Source organism: Vipera ursinii (genome assembly GCF_947247035.1).
Source record: "Vipera ursinii genome assembly, chromosome: 4".
In the NCBI taxonomy this organism is placed as follows: Eukaryota; Metazoa; Chordata; class Lepidosauria; order Squamata; family Viperidae; genus Vipera; species Vipera ursinii.
In genome coordinates, this window is record NC_139514.1 from 97,170,700 (window position 1) to 97,191,621 (window position 20,922).

A 20,922-nucleotide genomic window follows, 5' to 3' on the forward strand; every position below is an offset into this window, starting at 1 on the left:
TATTGTGTTAACTAATTTGCATTTGGTTGTGAGGCTGATGTCTTTCCTCTTCCAGATGTTATTCATGCCAGACATTGTGGTTCTTCCAAACACTACATACCTTCTGATCTCAGGGCTGCAGTCACCACTTTGGTCAATTTCAGAGCCCAGGGAGATGAATTCCTTTACTGTTTTGATGGTATTATTGTTGATCTACACTCTGACCTGTGTGTTCTCTGCAGTTGTCATAATTTTTGTCTTCTTTGATGTGAAGATGCATCCTGAATTTTTCACTTTCATCTTTGACTATCAGGATTAGCCACTCCACATCCTCCTTGCTTTCCACAAGCAATAATCTGAGGTTATTGATATTCCTACCAGCAATTTTAACCCCAAAGGTAGATTCTTCCAAATGTGCATTTCTCATAATTATTTATTTCTATGTACATGTTGAATAATATAGGTGGCAAGACGCAACCTTGCTGAGTGCCTTTTCCAATTCTGAACCATTTTCCATAGTCTGTTCTTACAGTGGCTGCCTGATCAGAGTAGAATGACTAAATGAAGTAGATGTGGTATGGTGATATTCCCTTTGAGGCAGTTCCAGAGCTAGCCACGATCAACGCAATCAAAGGCTTTTGTGTAGTAAATGAAGCACACGTAAATGTCTTTTTGATATTCCTTTGGTTTTTCCACCATCCAGTGTAGATTGGCAATATGATCATGTGTTCCTCTTCCTAGAACATAGAATATAGAATATGTTCATATGAACATAATAGAGTTAGGAGGGACCTCAGAGCTCTTCTAGTCCAACCCCATAGTCCAACCTCAATAACAAGAGTTTGTTATTCCTTTGGATAGTATAGTAAGTAGGATTTTTATTTTCTTTTTTTTTAAGCCACCATACCTTGTTTAGTTTCCACTGTTGGCCTAGCTGAAAGCTGGGTGATTTATTTCACCTGGTGTGAATAGCCAAAAAGAAGTCACACATAATTGGTGGAGACAAACAATTCAACTTTATTTCTGTACAAACATAAACATTTGCCTTTGTGACCAAAGTCACTAATCAGTCCTAATAATTCAAATCTTAACAGAGCTTTTATACATCTTTGACATAAACCAGTGTATAATCATTGGTAGATAGTAATTTATTCACATCCTTGGATAAGGAACCCCCCCCCAAAAGGTTGGCACTAATGCCCATAAGATGGGCATTGCTTGTTGCTAATATGAACTAGTTGGTTTCCTATCTCTCTAGCTTGTTAAGTTATTATTCAGTGAGACAGGAAATTGGGTCTATTCTTTAAGAATTAATTGCTAAGAAATAACAAGATAAGAATGAGAAAAACATTCGTCAGCAAAGCGTGAGGCTTTGATCTAGGTTCATTGGTAAAAGGAACTTTAAGACAAAATTAACTTGTTTCTGTTTCCTATCTAGTAACAAGCAAATAAAGCCCCCCCCCAATCCCTTCTCTCACTGTCATCTTTATATACAGTAATTTATTTATTTATTTTTAAGGGACCCATGCCATTTTAGGAGATAAAACACAACTAAAATTGCTTTTTTTGTAATCCATTGATCAGACTGGGGGAACGCTGCTTGACTGGCTTATTATGATCTGGAAAATCAGGCATATCCTCACTACATATACCTTTCTTGAGGCAAGCATCTGTGTAGCTGAGCGCCTTCCTGCTTAGATTAAAAAAAAAATGCTTTGTTGCATTCTTTGTTTTTCTAAATGTTGCCCATGAGAAACATTTTATTCCCTCAACCCCACAGCCCTCAACGCTCAGTTGAAGGGGACAAGGAAGAAGGCCGGTAGCTGGTCTGATGCAGAACCATAAAAATGGCTCCCATTAGTATCTTAATGTTCTGCTCCTGACTGCTTGTCTTCTTGTTGAGAATTCAGAAAAGCACCAAGGAACAAGAGGCTCCCTGAGAAGATGGTGTGAATCAGGCCAGGTTCTTTGCAGGACCTAGGAGGCTTCCTTGAGAGGTTCTTCTCTCTCTAGATCACAGAGGATACGGGATGCGTGGATGTCAATGTTTCAATTCCAAAAGAGAGAGAGTGAGGGCCAGTTTGATCCAGTCATTAAGGCATCAGGCTACAAACCAGGAGACTGTGAGCTTCAGTTCTGCTTTAAGCATGAAAGACAGCTGGGTGACTTTCGGCCAGTCACTCCCTCTCAGCCTAACACTCCTCACAGGGAGGTTGTTGTGGGGGGAAATAGGAGGAGGAAGGCATATTAGTTACTGTATGTTTGCTGCCTTAAGTTATTGATAAAGATAATAAAGGCGAGATAAAGACCTGTCACAAAATGTGGGAAAATATTACTTCATCACAAACTGATAGTCAACATGAGCACACATTTATCTACTGTTTTTTTCTTTCTTTCAAAGAATAGCAATAGTACTTAGATTTATATACTGCTCCATAGTGCTTTACAGCATTCTCTGGGTGATGGATAGTGTCAGCATATTGACCCCACAACAATCTAGGTCCTCATTTTACAGACTTCGGAAGAATGGAAGGCTGAGTCAACCTTGAGCTGGTCAGGATCAAACTCCAGGTTGTGGGCAGAATGAGCAAAAGAATGATCATCTAGTGATATAACACTCAGGTGACCTCATACTTCTCCTCAGATGACCCCTGATTTGCAAGAAAAAAGAACGATACTCTTAACTCAAAAAAGTTTGGTGATATATCTTCCCCATCTCTCCTCCCACCCTTACCCTTGATGGGTTTTGTTTGAGAAAAAAAAGACCAGAGACAGGTTTTTCCCTTCTGAGAAAAAAAATAGAGGGAAATGTCCTTTTTTAAGGAGAAAAGAATGGCACAGACACAAGTGGTGCGATTCTGCTAGGCCCACTTCCAAACAATGCAGAAAAACTAATCTCATCCACAATGTTTGTAGTCTATATAGCAGTTTTTATATACAGTATAGTCTAGAGACCTGCTGGTAAATAAAGGCAATGCTAAATTTGCTCTTCATTGTGCTGCTTTCCCACCAATGATTTACTTTAATGTAATTTTACAATCTGAGGGAAAATAAAGTGTGCCAAAAGAGACTTTTGAGCATATTGGTAGTCTGCCAACACTGCCAATCCTAATCCTTGCCATAATCAAGTAAAGTAGCTTAGTGTATTTATTATGTTGAACTAAGTATAAATATAAACTAAGTATTAAGGGGAGATAGGATAGCAGTCTTCAAATATCTGAAAAGAAGCTAGAAAAAATTAGGAAGCTAGAAAAAAATGAAAGACCTTTTCTCTGTTGTTCCAAAATGCATGGTTGTGGTTATTGCCAGCTATTCGGTCATGCCTGACCCTTGGCCACTCAATGGATCAGCACACTCCATACCCTTCTGTCTCGCATTGTGTCCTTTAGATCTGCTACAGTCATCCCGGTGTCCAGCCAGTGGGTACTAGGGTGGCTCCTTCTCGGCATGATTTGGAATAATAAATTTAAGTTATAGGGGGGCAGATTCCAAATGAATGCTGGGGAAAAGCTTCCTTTCATTAAGAAGAGGCTAAATAGCCATCTGCCAGAAATGCTTTAACTTGCATTCTTGACTTTTATAGAGAACTGCATTCAGTGACCCAACTCTATAATTCTGAAATTCACGCAGAATCAGGACAAAGCTAAATTGTATCAATTAACAGCATTTAATACGATTATTCTCCTGTACTGTATATTTCCCACTTCTATTAGATAGACAATTTCTATTCAGTAGCAAGTATTCAGTGGACTCAGAGGGCTGTACTCAAATTTTTCAGAGGACTGCATGTAGCTCTGATACCACAGGTTGTCTTAATTTATATATACCGTTATGTACTGGGCTTGTGGTAATACACCACGTGCGTTGCTGGAGCAGCCAATGGCTCTCCAGTAACCCAGACAAGCTGTCTCCTGTCCTGCAATTGGCTAGCCCCAGGCGGCAAGAGTGGGTTCAAACCTATTGGCTGCCACCTAGGGGCTAGACTATATATTGTGGGTGGTTGCAGCCAAATTTCAGTACAGTTCTAGCAAGAATAAAGTATGTGTTATCCTGTACTCAGCCTCGTGTCTTCCTTCCTGCACCAAAGAGCCCACTACTTAACACATACATAGAATAAGTAATTGCAGGTTTAATTAGGAAGTGAAGAATTCATGTTTTTAAAAAGCTGTTTGGTTTCTGGGTACAACCAGAAACTGATATAAACTTAAGAGAGGTCCTTTTTTGAATGTAGCTCTTTCCCATTTCACCTTGAGATGCCAAGTATACAGCTCAGCCTTTCTTCCCATCATAATCCAGTTTTGGCTTTTGTAACATCTGGGTGAAAAAGCCATAATCTAGAATTTTGTAAAACTGTATCCATTATTTTGTAATTTTTTTTAGATATTTTCATTTTTGTTCTCTTTTTTGGACAATACAGCTTCCTTTTGTTGGTCTTTTTTCTGATAATGGCAACTCATTGTTATTTACTTCCAGTTTTTACTCTAAGTCAGTGGTCCCCAACCTTTCTAGCTTGGAAGCCTGGCCCGGCGGTGGTGGGGGCATGTGAGTGGTGGAGGGTGCTTGCGCTCAAGTGCGAAGCTCCACTCCGCGAGCAGAAAGTGGTTGAGCAGAGGGTGTTTGTGCTCACATGTGAAGCTCCACTTGCACAATAGTGGGCTGCAGCCTGGAGATTTGAGGATGCCTGCTCTAAATGTACAAAACTTTGCCCAGCTGCGATTACTTGCAGAGTTAAGACCACATTTCATCACAGAGGCATTTTCACAGATCACGCTGGAGACTCTGCCACTTAATTCTGCTTTTTGAGGAAGGATCACATAACTATTAGGTATAAGAACAACTTCCAAACATTTATTTGCATCCAGGCCTTTTACAATTTGTAGTTTACATGGTTAGACCCATTGTTTGTTTGCTTATTTTGGTAAGCTGCCCAAAACAATTCAGTGGCTCTAGGTAGCAATTTACTAAGCAAACAAGCAAATAAAGAAGTCAATAAATTTTATATGTATTTGAGCTATTTTTTACTTTCTTCATTATTTAATATTTCAGTAGATTTAAATTGGTTAATAAATTAGCTCAGTGTTTCTTTAAAAGGCAGATGATTATTTCCAACCAAAATTGTTTTAATATTGTCATCAATCCTACTAATGGGAATGAGATGGGGGGCATTTTAAAGAGCACCGAGCATTCAGATCACAATTGTTATTCTCTAGTGCAATGATTATACCCTTTCTCTTAATTCCTATGCAATCTGCACAATTGTGCTGACATGAGGACATGCAAAGCATTCTGTTAATGTGAAAACTGGGTTAGATTTGTATAGCAGGTGCTATAACTTGACCTCCAATACTTTATGTAAAACCAAATTTCCCTTTTGTTATTACAGCTGGGTGCAGGTGAAGGTTGCATGAGAAGAGTTGTGAAAGCATGCACGTTTTAGAAATGTAAAAAAAATAATGGTTTATTTAGAGGGCCCATCCTACTGTCATTTAACTGTGGCAATGCACAGACAATGTAAGGGTGTAGAAATTCTTGTAAATTATACAGGAAGATTTTGAGCATGCTGTATTTAAATCAAAATTAAGAGTTTACAAATGGGGTTCTATTATCTTCTATATACTCCATCTAGCAATTGGTTCAAAATACATATAATTAATGATTCTGCGTAAGCATTATATTTAAAGTTGCTCTTATCACTAGGCATTTTCAGCAATTTGTGCATTTTTAAAAGCTCAACAATGGAGTATGGCAGCATAATAGTATAGTGTAGTACATACAATAAGGGACCTAAAATGCCACAGCCATTGCTAGATGTTACTTTGTCCTTAAATATCAAGTGAACATTTGCACATAGAAATAATGAAAACTTTGTCTTTGCAGGTGGGGATAAGTGGGAGATACATTCCCCCCCCAAACGTTAATATCCTGAAACTTCATAAATGTCTGTTATAATTTAATATTGTTCTCCTGAAGTGCCATAAATACAAAACAACAACAAACAACCACCACCACCACCACCACTACCACCACCACCACCACCACAACAACAACAACAACAACAACAACAATAATAATAATAATAATAATAATAATAATAATAATAATAATAATAATAATAATAATAATAATAAATGTTGGAAGGGACCTCGGAGGTCATCTAGTCCAACCCCCTGCTCAGGCAGGAAACCCTATACCATTTCAGACAAATGGCTGTCCAGTCTCTTCTTAAAAACTTCCAGTGTTGGAGCATTCACAGCTTCTAGATTAAAGGAGTTCCACCGATTAGTTGTTCTAACTGTCAGGAAATTTCTCCTTAGTTCTAGATTGCTTCTCTCCTTGTTTAATTTCCATCCATTCATTCTTGTTCTGCCTTCAGGTGCTTTGGAGACTAGCTTGACTCCCTTCTTCTTTGTGGCAAACTCTTAGATATAGAAACACTGCTGTCAGGTCACCCCTAATCCTTCTTTTCATTAAAGTAGACATACCAGCAACCAGTCTTTATATGTTTTAGCCTCCAGTCCCCCAATCATCCTTGTTGCTCTTCTCTGCACGCTTTCTAGAGTCTATAACGCCATCTATATCAACCACTGTGGTCATCATGCTGGTCTTTGGCACACAATTGTTATTAGACAACAAGACCAGCAGCTTGAAGTTGGGTGAAGAAAGGAATGAGACCTCCAAGCCCTAGAGCAGGGGTCTTCAAACTCGGCCCTTTTATGACTCATGGACTTCAACTCCCAGAATTCCTCAGCCAGCATGCCTGGCTGAGAAATTCTGGGAGTTGAAGTCCATGAGTCATAAAAGGGCCGAGTTTGAAGACCTCTGCCATAGAGTCTCTGGTTAGCATTGGCCATGATGGAAGGCAAGGAGTTATGTGTTTGTTTGTTTTTTATCAAAATTCATATCTCAATTCTTGAGTAGAAAAAGTTTTGTTTCTGTTTGGAAGCATGCAAGAGAAATGAGTCTCTGGCTCTTTCAGATCCATGTGTACACAACTGGAATATCTCAGAGGTCCTTTTTTCTTAGTCCCCATTGTGATGGAATCATGGGAGTTTTCAGAACGAGGGGCAACTGCCCTCCTAAGCACCTCTTTCAGATGCCTGTTGTTAGACATTGACAGAGCTGGTTTCTAGTATAGCAATGAGAATTTTGAACATTGAACCTCATCTTCTGATTGCAATCTGCTTGTAGAGGTGGAAATCCATATAATCCCACAGCTCTCAGAATGCCCTCATCTGGCCATAGGATACATCCAAACAGCAGGTGTATTTATGAAGTAGTAGATTTCATTGAGTTCAAAAAAACCTACAATATGTTCAGGATTCAGTGGTTGTTATTGGCATTAAACAGCAAGAATTACAGAATTACCAAAAAGAAAACGAAAAGAAAAACCCACCCCAAACCCCAAACAAAACAACAACAACAAAAAAATTACAACAAAACTTGAAGAAAAAAAATCCTAAGGAGCATAGGATTCCAAAATTAAAACAGAGTGACATGTGTGGTTATGAAGAAGGTGTAAGCACGAAAAGTGAGGAAGAAGACATTTTACAGCTTCTATTACTTCAGACCCCTTCATTGATTACTGCCTTGTCATGGTGAAGAGGCTTGCATAATTCAGTGAAGCTATGAGCTATGCCATGCAGGGCCACCCAAGATGGACAGGTCACAGCAGAGAGTTCTGACAAAACATGATCCACTGGAGAAGGAAATGGCAACCCACTCCAGTATCTTCGCCATGAAAACCCCATGGACAGTACCAAAAGGCAAAACGATATGATGCTGGAAGATGAGCCCCTCAGGTTGGAAGGTGTCCAATATGCTACTGGGGAAGAGCAGAGGGCTAGTACTAGTAGTGCCAGAAAGAATGAAGCGACTGGGCCAAAGCCGAAAAGACGCTCAGCTGTGGATGTATCTGATGATGAAAGGAAAGTCCGATGTTGTAAAGATTCCTTTCTCCATAGGAACCTGGAATGTAAGATCCATGAATCAAAGAAAGCTGGACGTGGTCAAACAAGAGATGACAAGACTGAACTTCAACATCTTAGGAATCAGCGAACTAAAATGGACAGGAATGGGTGAATTTAATTCAGATGACCATCAGGTATACTACTGCGGACAAGAATGCCTCAGAAGAAATGGAGTAGCCTTCATAGTCAATAAAAGAGTAGGAAAAGCAATACTGGGCTACAATCCCCAAAATGACAGAATAATGTTAATTCGAATCCAAGACAAACCATTCAATATCACAATAGTCCAAGTCTATGCCCCAACTACCAGTGCTGAAGAGGATGAAATTGACTGGTTCTATGAAGTCCTACAGCACCTTATAGAACTAACACCCAAAAATGATGTCCTTATCATCATGGGGGATTGGAATGCTAAAGTAGGAAGCCAAAAGATAACTGGAATAACAGGCAAGTTTGGCCTTGGAGTACAAAATGAAGCAGGGCACAGGCTGACAGAATTTTGTCAAGAGAATACGATGGTCATAGCAAACACTCTTTTCCAACAATCCAAGAGATGGCTCTACACATGGACATCACCCGATGGTCAACACAGGAATCAGATTGACTATGTGCTCAAAGATGGAGAAGCTCTATACAGTCAGTAAAAACAAGACCAGGAGCTGACTGTGGCTCAGACCATGAGCTTCTCGTTGCAAAATTTAGGCTTAAACACAGGAAAGTAGGGAAAAGCACTAGGCCACTCAGGTATGAATTAAATCATATCCCTGATAAATATACAGTAGAGGTGACAAATAGATTTAAGGAATTAGATCTGATAGACAGAGTGCCTGAAGAACTATGGACGGAGGTTTGCAACATTGTACAAGAGGTAGCAACTACAACCATCCCAAAGAAAAAGAAATGCAAGAAAGCAAAATGGCTGTCTGAGGAAGCTTTGCAAATAGCTGATGAAAGGAGAGAAGCGAAAGGCAAGGGAGAAAGAGAAAGATACCCAATTGAATACAGAATTCCAGAGAATAGCTAGAAGAGATAAGAATGCCTTCTTAAATGAACAGTGCAAAGAAATAGAAGAAAACAATAGAATAGGGAGGAACAGAGATCTCTTCAAGAAAATTGGAGAGATCAAGGGAACGTTTCATGCAAAAATGGGCATGATAAAGGACCAAAATGGCAGGGACATAACGGAGGCAGAAGAGATTAAGAAGAGGTGGCAAAATTACACAGAAGAACTATACAAGAATGAGCTTAATGTCCCTGATAATCACAATGAGGTGGTCACTGACCTCGAGCCAGACATCCTAGAATGTGAAGTGAAGTGGGCCTTAGAAAAGCTGAGCAACAACAAAGCTAGTGGAGGTGACAGTATTCCAGCTGAGCTATTCAAAATCTTAAAAGACGATGCAGTAAAAGTGCTACACTCAATTTGCCAGCAAATTTGGAAAACTCAACAGTGGCCACAGGATTGGCAAAAATCAGTTTACATTCCAATTCCAAAGAAAGGCAGTGCCAAAGAATGTTCAAACTACCGCACCATTGCACTCATTTCTCATTCTAGTAAAATTATGCTTAAAATCCTACAAGCTACACTCCAGCAGTATGTGGACCGAGAACTACCAGAAGTACAGGCAGGATTTCGAAGAGGCAGAGGAACTAGAGATCAAATTGCCAACATACGTTGGATCATGGAGAAAGCTAGGGAGTTCCAGAAAAACATCTACTTCTACTTCATTGACTATGCTAAAGCCTTTGATTGTGTGGATCACAACAAACTGTGGCAAGTTCTTAAAGAGGTGGGAGTACCAGACCATCTTATTTGTGTCTTGAGAAACCTATATGCGGGTCAAGAAGCAACAGTGAGAACTGGACACGGAACCACTGATTGGTTCAAAATTGGGAAAGGAGTCTGGCAAGGCTGTATACTGTTGCCCTGCCTGTTTAACTTATATGCCGAACACATCATGGGAAAGGCAGGGCTAGATGAATCAAAAGTTGGAATTAAGATTGCCGGGAGAAATATCAACAACCTAAGATATGCAGATGATACCACTCTATTGGCAGAAAGTGAAGAGGAACTAAAGAGCGTCTTTTTACGGGTGAAGGAGAGTGCAAAAGTTGGCTTGAAACTTAACATTAAGAAAACCAAGATCATGGCATCCAGCCCTCTCTATTCCTGGCAAATAGATGGGGAAGAAATGGAGGTAGTGACAGATTTTATTTTCCTGGGCTCCAAGATCACCGCAAATGGGGACTGCAGCCAAGAAATTAAAAGACACTTGCTCCTGGGGAGGAAAGCTATGGCAAATCTAGACAGCACACTAAAAAGCAGAGACATCACCCTGCCAACAAAAGTGCGTTTAGTCAAGGCTATGGTCTTCCCATTTGTAATGTATGGCTGTGAAAGTTGGACCATAAGAAAGGCTGAGCGCCAGATAATTGAGGCCTTTGAACTATGGTGCTGGAGAAGACTCCTGCGAGTCCCTTGGACTGCAAGGTGATCAAACTGGTCAGTCCTAAAGGAGATCAACCCTGACTGCTCTTTAGAAGGCCAGATCCTGAAGCTAAAACTCAAATACTTTGGCCACCTAATGAGAAGGAAGGACTCACTGGAGAAGAGCCTAATGCTGGGAAAGATTCAGGGCAATAGAAGAAGGGGACGACAGAGAATGAGGTGGATGGATGGAGTCACTGAAGCAGTAGGCGTGAGCCTAAATGGACGCCAGAAGATGGTAGAGGACAGGAAGGCCGGGAGGAATGTTGTCCATGAGGTCACGATGGGTCGGACATGACTTTGCAACGAACAACAACAATTACTTCAGAATCTGAATACCAGTTTCCTAGGAATTCTCTGACTCTCAATGCAAAGCAAAATTTTAAGCATAGATGTTGTTGTTGAGTTTTCCAAGTATAGATAGCCAACATTAAATAGGCAAAAATCTAGTTCCTGGAAATCAAGAGAATGATGAACTGGACTGATAAAAACATGCATTTGTTTGTCTGCGCTTTGTATTCCAAAGCCAATTCAGGAAGCTCCCCTTGCTCACTTTCTCCCTCTGCAAGAAGGTTGCTATGGCAAAGCTATTACTCCAGCAAAAGGAACCAAGCAAGGGTGAAATGCTGATCCCTTTTCAACTTGATGGGAATCTCTGATATCTTAATGATTATGACCTCATGGAATGAGTGCTTTGAACATTGTGAAGCTTAGCCAAACACATTTGATAAAGTAGTAAAGCTGCTGAAATTCCTTACTGTGGGGTCCTGGAAATTTGCCCTCCTGTTTTGTTTTTCTTCAATTACATTGGCCACTGTCTTTTATACAGTGATTTGAAATTTAATTTTGCATTGTCTGACTGTGCTTCTTTTGTGCCTTCCAGTGATTGGCTTCTTGGGGCAGATGTGGAAAAAAGGTGGTGAAAAAATCTTACAGGTAGCCTTGTAGGAATTTTGGTCATAATATTTGTAACTCAAGCCACTCATTTTAAAGGACTCAGTTATATAACTGTTTTTGCAGCAATTAAATGAATCACATGGTCATAAGTGTGGGAGGCTTTTTGCCAGAAACCAGCAAAAATCACCAGAAATCAGCAAAAAGTATTGCAAATTGTGCTAACTTGACCGCAGGATGCTGCAACTAGTTGTAAATGTGAGCCAGTTGGCAAATGTAGTCATGAAACTATGGAGGTGCAAGGGTATCAGCATGGCATTTTATGATAGCCAGAGGTACCCCTTACGAGCCATTTATAACTCTGACCATTAAACGACTGGTTTATAAGTTGTGGACTGCGTGTATTAGACTATGGTTTCCTCTTCTTTTCAACAGGAAAAAAAAAAGATTCAGTGGGTTGGGTTCAGTTTCTCTTTAAATTCACTGAATTGACTGAGTTGCATTTATGGCATTTTTTTTAAAGCTACAATTCTGTGCAATTCAGGAATGTGTAAACTGATGCCCAGTGATGAGGGCATCTCTCCAAAGCCTGCGGTTGGGGGACCTAGAACCAGTGTTGGTGCCAAATAGTAATCTTTTATATAATAACAAGGTATACAAGGGAAGTAACTGAATTAACAATTTAATATTATTACCTTTAAGTCAAAAATGTTATCTTCTCATGTATTCTCCTCATCATTTTTCAAACTTTCCTCAGCCCACTTTTTAACCACTGCTCTAATGACCACTAAAAAGCCAAGGAGAGCCCTCAATTCATGAGATGTTAACTCCAGCTCCATTTTACATATAGCAATTAAATTTAATTATATATTTTCCCCTTTGCTTTAAGTAGAAGTGATCATAGATCTATACCTGTAGATACCTCTCTACTCATATCTAGAGAGATGTATCATTATATATTTATATAACTATAAAAAATTATAGGGAATCTTATGCTATCTATCTAATATAGTCCACATAACTTTCCTCTTTGACTGACAGACTTCTTCTAGTTTCACTGCCTTTAATTTTATTGATTTGTTTATGTGAAGAGTGTAGAGGATGGCTTTGAAGGACAGAGGGAAGATCCGTTACTAAGGCAACAATCAGATAAAAGAGGCTTGATCCCAGGGCAAGAAAGAAAATAAAAAGAGGAAGGGAGGAATCACATTTAGTCTTACAAAATATTGATATTTTATGGTATTAGAGGTATCGTCACAGAATATAAGCTGTTCTGAGTAAAGCTGCCTTTTACAATTGACTGATGGTGAATTTATTAATGGTAATGGTATTCAAGTGGTGCTCTACCAGTAGTTGATTTGGGATTGCACCCAAAATGCCTATGACTATTGATACTACATTTGCTTTCTTTTATCACAGCTGTTCTATTTCTGTTTGCAGGTCTTTGTATTTTGTTATCTTATCCTGTTCTTTCTCTTCTATTTTGGTGTCTCCAAGTACTGGCATAACCACTATCTAGGCTTTTTTCTCTTTCTTATTGACAATTAAGTGTGGTGTGTTATGCAGAAGGTGCCTGTCTGTTTGAATTCTAATGTCAGAGCACTTTAATCTCTGCATTTTCTATTACTTTCTCTATTTTATGGTGTCATAGTTCTTGCTTGCAGGTAAATGGTATTTCTTGAATACCTTCCAATGCAATATTGTTGCTACCTTGTCATGTTGTTGTTTGTACTCAATCTGCATAATCTTGCAGCAGCTAACCAGGTGGTCTACTGTTTCTTCAGCTATTATTGTTATAAAATAAAGACAAAAATTATATAAATACCATCAGTATCAAATATAAAACAAATTATTGAGATTATATATAGTAAAATGTAAAATGTACAAACCATAGACAGAGAGAGAATGAATTTATCAATAGTGGAACTATCTTAAGATGTTATTGGTTCTGTGCGAAGCTGGGTGGCATAACTGGGTCTTGAACAACTTCCAGAACATTAACAGGGATGGAGCTAACCTAACCTTGGTTGGTGAGGTGAATATTCCATAAGGTAGGTGCCATGATAAGGAAGGGTGATATCCTAGACACACCAAATTAAGGTTCCTAGCATAAGCTACTTGTAGCATGCCTTCTCTGCCAGATTTAATGGGATGGCCTGACATAATCAGAGAGAGGCAGTCCCTCAGATAACCTGCTCCCATGCCATGAAGAGTTTAAAGGTTAACACCAACCCTTTGAATTGGACCCAGAAGCAAACTAGTAGCCAATGCAGCTCACAGAACAGAGGTGTGATGTGTGGTATTATCTGGTTGGCTTAAGCACTCTGAATACACTCCTTTCCCACTCTTCTTGCTTTCTGGGAGGTTCCAATGACAGTTGAGAAGGCAGGACTGGTAGAAGTTGCCTTTTGACCAATGTTAAGTAGGGAGATGAGTTCTTAATATTGCAGCAATAGGTTGGAAAGACACCTTGGGAAATGGTTATCCAAGCCTCAGGTAGAACAAAGGGTAATTACACTTGGTGGAGTAATCTGTTTCCCAAATAGAAGATCCAAATCTACTCCTCTGAGTCTCCAGATAAGAAAAAGAGGGAGGAGATGATGAGATGAACCTCAGTCCTAAACAGGGCAAGCCATTGCCAGCAATACACAACTCAAGGAATAAATAGCCTGATGTGGTTAAGAGAATTCTGTGTTCCTATAACACAAAACAACCCTTACATAGCTATTTTTTTTAAAAAGTCTTCTTTACAAGCAATGCTGCTTTCCTCTTTCAGGCTGATCTTTATATTTATTTGATAGTTTGCTATGTTGAGTCATAGACAAGAACAAGTTGACCTTGGCTGCTGGATTTGACTAATGAGAGATGACTGTTCTACAGGAAAATGTGAATGTGGCCGGTGTACATGTTTTCCTCCTGGAGAGTCCAAAATATATGGCAAACTTTGCGAGTGTGATGATAGACAGTGTGAAGACAATGATGGCAATGTCTGCAATGGTAGGTAAATTTTAATATGGATTTCAGATGAAGTAATGTTGTGGTTACTGTGCAAATTTTTTCCCCTGGTTTGGAATTATTGTGATAATATAAAGTAACCATTTTAAGAGGCAGGAATGTATGTACAGTATGGAGGTAGATAGGTATCTACCATGTGCATTTTTCTTAAATGAAATAAATAATTGATCTAATATATATCTATGTTCTGTAAAATAAACAATGTAAACAAATGGTTTTGTTTCTAAAAATGTAAAATTATTTGAAAGAAACAGGAGGAATTGACTCAGAATCTATCATCTGAATTAAACTAATGGGCCACCATATGCTCAGTGATTCACGTCTTGGGGAAACAGAAGGAATAGCAAAGATGAGGGCATATGAGGTCCTGTGCTGTGCACTTCACCAGCTATAAACTTAAAATTGAAATTCAGCAAAATGTCCCTATTCCTAAGAAATAGTATCTGGAGTCTCCTCTATATTAGTTTGAATATCATATTCATGTGTGCCAATGGGAGACATAAATATTTGTATGCATATTCTTTCCATGTTTCTCAACATCTCAACATCTGGAGCCATTCTTCTGAAGGAAGTGCCAGAGCCTTTCTTGAAATGGTATTTACTCTACTGCCTTAAACCTAGATGAGTCATTGGGGTATATTAAATAAAACACACTTTGCATGTATTTAGAAGCACTTCGTTGTTTGTAGTGAATACCTTGTTTTCAGGAGTAAATATTGGTGGAAAAGGTAGGGTGTTAGGCTGTGCTCCAGTGATTCCTGAATCAAGCTTAAATAGACTCTACATTGGATATCCATGAGTTATTACCTGCAGTTGAACCTCAAAGCTACACAAAATGTGATATGATTTCTAATTAAGTGCTCATCTATATGTCTATGGAGATTCTCAGTCATCCACATCATGGTTGTCCCAAAGGTGTTTTTTTCAAAAGGCAACTGAACTTTGTTTTTCCTTGAAGATGTTTCGCTTCTCATCCAAGAAGCTTCTTCAGTCCTGACTGAATGGTGGTGGATGGAAGGATTTATATTCCTTGCAGTCATCTGGTCTTTATCACTCTTTCTGAGAGTCATTGAGGCCACTTGGAGGTTTCATTTGGGCCTTCAGGGTCATCAGAATAGTGCAAATGGGTATTCAGCAGTCTTGGAACTACTGAAGGGACAATGTTGTAATCAGGAGATAAGTGGTGACTGAACAGCCCTCTCTCAACAAAGAGGGAAAGATAAGACACCATCTGTCTCCTGTTTACAACACAGTCCTTTCAGCAGTTCCATACGTGCTAATGAACAGATGACTACAAAGAATATAAACCTTCCACCCTCCACCATTCAGTTAGAACTGAAGTTTCTTACATGAGAATTGACACATATTCAAGGAAAAACAAAGTCTAGTTCCCTTTTTATAGTTCATCAATGGGGAATTTGTGAGCGTATTGTTGTTGAGCTACAGTTCCAAACATTCGTCCTTGTTCATCTCGTTGAGACTGGTGGAAGATAATTCACCAGGTTTGGAAAAGCATATGTTCATTAATCCTTTTGTAATTGTAAGTCAGTGAAATCAATAAAGAAGCTAAAATGATGAGCAGGCAGTGGTCATGCTGGTTGTGGTTGATGGGAATTGTAATTTAAAATGTCCAGAAAAATACTGAATTCTGATATGAACAATAGATTCAATTTCCCCCTGCTTTTTGGGTGGGTGGGTGGGGGAGATAAATGTATAGAAATTTTGAGAAAGGTAGGATTTTTTATTACAAATTATTTATTTCTTCAGAAGCTACCAAAAGCCAAGCAAATGTATATTGGTCAAGAATAGCCTAAAAAGGAGCTATGTTTGCCAGATACTAGAAATTTGTATGATTCTCAGTTCCTGATGCACGCACCTCCACTTCAGTTTCAAATAGTTATGCTAACCAGAAAGATAGAATCTCAGAATTGTAACGGTTTAGGGGGAAAAGTGTACTAGAGTAGAAATCTTAAATACAAAAATCAAATTCTGCATGAGATTGAGACCAGCCCTACAGTGGTTTAGCATTACATATCTAATAATTCAGACCTTTATTGTAGATCCACACCTGAATTTTTGCACATGAAAATACTCAGGGAAATTTAGGATAGCTTTATGTATCCTTTCAGCACTTAGAATATTTTACCTATTTGCTGTTGTATATTGGACTTACACAATTCCAGCAAAAAAAAAATCCCATCACATTTATTATACCATTAATCAGATTTCTTAAAATATCTACTACTCATTTATACTTTGCTTCATATTTGGGCAACAAAAATACAAACTTACAGGGGAAAAATGCCCATTAAGAAAAAAAAAGTCTTTTTCAATATAGAAGATATTGGAAAATCCACCAATTATATTGAGATGCATTGGCATAAAACTTTTTTTTTTCAGGCTGCTTCTAGCTATTTAGCATCAAGTTATGCTAACCTCAACATACAGTAATTTCTTCTGCAAATGTTAACAAGTAGTGGAGTTCAGCTCCTGATGATTTCATGGGAATGAGTTAAAGTTAGAAGTGATCTTGGAGAACTGGTAGGAAGACTATTGAAAAAGTAAATGGAGATGGAAGTGAACTGAATAGTTATCTTCTGCTTGTCTCACTAGCAGAGATTGATTTATAGCTCATATATTTACCAACTCTAGGCTGAGGTAAATATAAAGAGAAAATATGATGGATGAGAGCATCCATGATCTTACATACTTGCAAGGGCTTAAAAATGCTGCTTTCCATCATTGGATAAAGAGAAAGATTCTCAGCAAGATCTGTCACCCTTCTAAGAAGGGAAAGCAATTGAAGACCTACATACCTTGTTCTGTTCTGATCACACTCTAAACTTTATTCACTTAAACTGGTGCCCTTGATTGGAATGGAACTTATTTCCTCATGTTGCTTTCTCCTTCTCCTTTATGAACTGAATGCAGAAAAAAAGTGCTGTGATATTCAAATTTCTCATGGAAATAAAATGTCCCAGGAGACTCAGCGGGAAAGAAAGTTTGCCGTGATAGGAAATAATGTAGGGTAGTTAAATAATATGCTTGATAATGTAAACTGTCTTTTCAGCATTTAGAATATTTTACCTGAGCTGACTTGCCGTTTATTTTTTCCAGATACTTTTGGAGATTTAATAATTGCCTTGTTAGCTAATCACTTTTAAGATGACATAGAATGAAACATCAATAAAGTCTGTGTAACTCAAATGGAAAACAACCTGCTAGATCCAGTTAAAACAAGAGCCAATTAAAAGGAAACACTAAAAGAAGCATCACAAGGAAATCTAAAAATAAACGAAAGCACAACAGAAATATAAAGAGGATAAAAGATGGGAAAGAAGAAAAAGGTCTTTGCCTGGCACTGAAACAGTACCAAAGTAGACTTTTTGGAGAGCATACACTGTATTTCACATCTGGGATTGGAGCTGAGCTTCACCTTGCATGGTCACGTTTACTTAAGCAAAAAAAGACCAGAAGAAATTTGTTGAAATTCTGCTCTCAGGAACTGATAGGTTCAATGTTTTTGCTCAGATGTTTGAGAGTGACTCAGGCAGGCCCAAATTGGGTGACTTTGTTAAATCATTCTAGATCAGGGGAGTCAAACCGGTGCCCCATGGGCTGGATGTGTCACGTGCAGGCCATGGCCACCCAGCTCTGCAAAGGCAAAAAACATCACGATGGGTCACAATACATCACGTGACACTATCAAGTTTGATGCCCCTGTTCTAGATTGTTTTAAAACAGTATTAAATACATTCTCAATGACAACCCCATAAACAATAATTCATAGGGAATTTCCAAGGTAGAAATCATCAAAGACAGAAGATCTTAATCAAAACAGCACCTTAGCTGATGTACTCATTTAAGATGAATACAACTTAGAGAAAACAGGCAGAACATAGCTTCCCGATATTTTCCAGCCTTTTTAACCAGCAGTGACCATAGGAAGTGTGTGCATTTTCTTCCGTATAATGAAGTAAGATGAAATATGTGTGGATGGGTTTCTTTCTAGTTTTCCCTTGTATTGTGACCGGGTACATTTGTAGATATGTGTACCCTGAGAAGCACATGCTCCTTCCTAGCTTACCCAACCAGGAGGGAGAAGAGGCAGGACTCAGAATAGAGCAGTTGACACCTTGCCCAATTGCTTCTCCAATATGGCAACATTGGGGATCTGTTTTCTCTCCAGACCCTCTCTGGATTTGGCTTACCTTTGAGCCTGATTTTTCTCTTGCCAATTTGTCTCAATGGACCAAATGTAAACCCATTCTATTTGGTCTTCAGACAATTATCCTGTTGATGGACAGACAGACAGAAGGCTTAAGATTGCCTATTTGTTTGTCAGTAGGCAACTCCCTGAAAACAGAGTGCAACCAAATTTGGTTTAGTGGGAGGAGGGAACAAAAATGGTCTGTATCTGGCTAGAAGTTTTAGAGGAAAAGCAATCCAACAAGCATTTGCATCCAAGAGAGAGAGAAACAATTGAGTATCAACTCAGAAGACTCCTACCAGCTCCATTCCTAAGCCCTCTACCTCCTCCTTCCTGATCATATGACCCAGAGTGGAAGTGCTATTAAAGGATTGCAAAGAATTTCAGAAATCATGATCTGCAGACTTTCCTTATCTTGTTTTTCTCTAATCTGGAGTCACCTACAGTAGGATTCCACAGCTGGAAGTACATTGGCAAGGATGTTTTACAGCCAGATGATTTCTCAATGACTTCTGATATAAAACAAGCATTTTCATGAGTGACAGAACCTTCCTCTCCAAAAGAGAGTTAGTCATGACTACAATTATCCATTAAATTTGTGACTTCCAGTTGGAAGAGGTTGCCTACCTCTGCTTTGGGAGTAGTCTATATAGCACTTTCAGAGGAGGCTAAATACCACTCACCTTGATGGACAAAACGTCCACTTAACTATATTGGCACTTCATCTAAAATAAACATTAAGCTCTTCGCTACATCCAGTCTTTTGAAATGGCTAGGTGAAATGAGTCCTGCATATCTGCAGTTTTATATGGATGCAAATAAAAAGAGAACTGAAGATCAGCCAAATATTTTCTCTCTCTCATACAGCATCTTTGCAGTGCTATATCACTTTCCGTGTATTTCTGTTCTTGCTTCTGAACTGACTAATTCCTCAAGAGAGAAATTGGGGGTGGGGGTGGTCTAAAAATGGCAACTACTGAGATTCTGCTCTCTTTGCTTGTTCCTCTCTGGTCGCATTGCTTTCTCTGCTGGAAAAACAGTAAACAACAAAACAAAAGCTCTTTACTGATTGCCTACAAGAGAGGAATGCTAGCAAGGAGTGATGATGTTTTCTCTTAAGAATAGAAGGGATATCCTTGGGACTACCAACTGTGACATGATAGAAATTTCCTCTTAGGAGAAATTGTATACTGCACAGCTATGGAGAAAATAGCACAAATCTACCTTCATTGCATTCTCTGTGAAACAGCTGATGGGGCAATTAACCACTGAAGTTAATCAGGTGAAGTGCCAAAACTACTGGGAGATACAGTACATGGTATTGTAGAGATATGCAAGGATCTGGACCTTATATGGGGAAGAGCCCTTTGTTTTCAAGTGTTTTCACTAAACAAGCTCATTTTAAATAGCACAGAGAAGAAGGAATATGATAAGGCCTTGCATCATATGCCTAAAGTGAAATCTCCCCACTAATTATCCATCTTAATGTATCTTGCAGGGAGAAAGACAATCCTAAATCTCTATAGGAAGGGTGGGGCAAGAGAATAGATTTCAGATTTTCCTATTCAGCTATTATTCTCCAATTCAGGCAGGCTGTGATCATCTTCCCTTTTGGCACAATGCAAGAATTAGAAATCCATTCTGAGATAGGCAAAAATACAGCAGGTTCATCTACTTCATTTGAATAGAGATCCTTACATCTTCTGTATGCTACCTTTTCTGAAACCTGCAAGAGAGACAGAATGTTTTCTCTTTACAGATTGTTACAAACTGTTACGTGCAGTTGCAACGATTTTTGGTTTGGCTCAAGCACCCACTTGGAGATAAGACCATTATCCTCCAGGAGAAGATCATGCAACTTTCTTGCAAATAAGAATTTCATCAGGGGCTTTTACACTCTCAATGGGTCTGGACAGCTCACAACAATCAAAGAAATTACAATAAAATCAATAAAATCTAAAAATTAAAGAGAAAGTTGCATTAGGAGTTTGAACAATATTTCTGGCAAGCCTCTTCTACTGACATTTAGCAGAAAGGCCTTTTCTTCTAACTTCTTCTAACATGACAGGAAGCACAGTGCTGGGAGGGAGCAGGTGCTGTAGTGGTCCACAGCCTGTTGGGAACTGAGCCACCAAAGTGGCAGGCAAGCATGTGAAGCTTCATTTGTGCATGCACAGGATTTAGGTTGCATGTGTGAAACCATCCCCCCCGCTACCAAAACTTCAGAAGCCACCACCACTGGTACATGCAACCAAAAAGGTTGGGGACCCCTGGCCTAAACCATCTCACATCCTTAGTATGAGGTGGAAATAGACACAGATTCACAAGCACCTCCGAAAGGACAAGGTGACTAAACTCCTTTGCCTATT

General features: G+C 39.0%; 1 protein-coding gene across 2 annotated transcripts in view; it reads left to right on the forward strand.

Annotated features, from left to right (window-relative positions):
• The window catches only part of ITGBL1 (integrin subunit beta like 1), a 203,388-nt gene that overhangs the window by 175,732 nt on the left and 6,734 nt on the right, over positions 1–20,922 (forward strand). For both annotated transcript variants that reach the window (XM_083361703.1, XM_083361704.1), the window contains exon 8: positions 14,209–14,325. In XM_083361703.1, the coding sequence (XP_083217829.1) occupies positions 14,209–14,325 (117 nt within the window). The remainder of the gene's footprint in view (positions 1–14,208; positions 14,326–20,922) is intronic.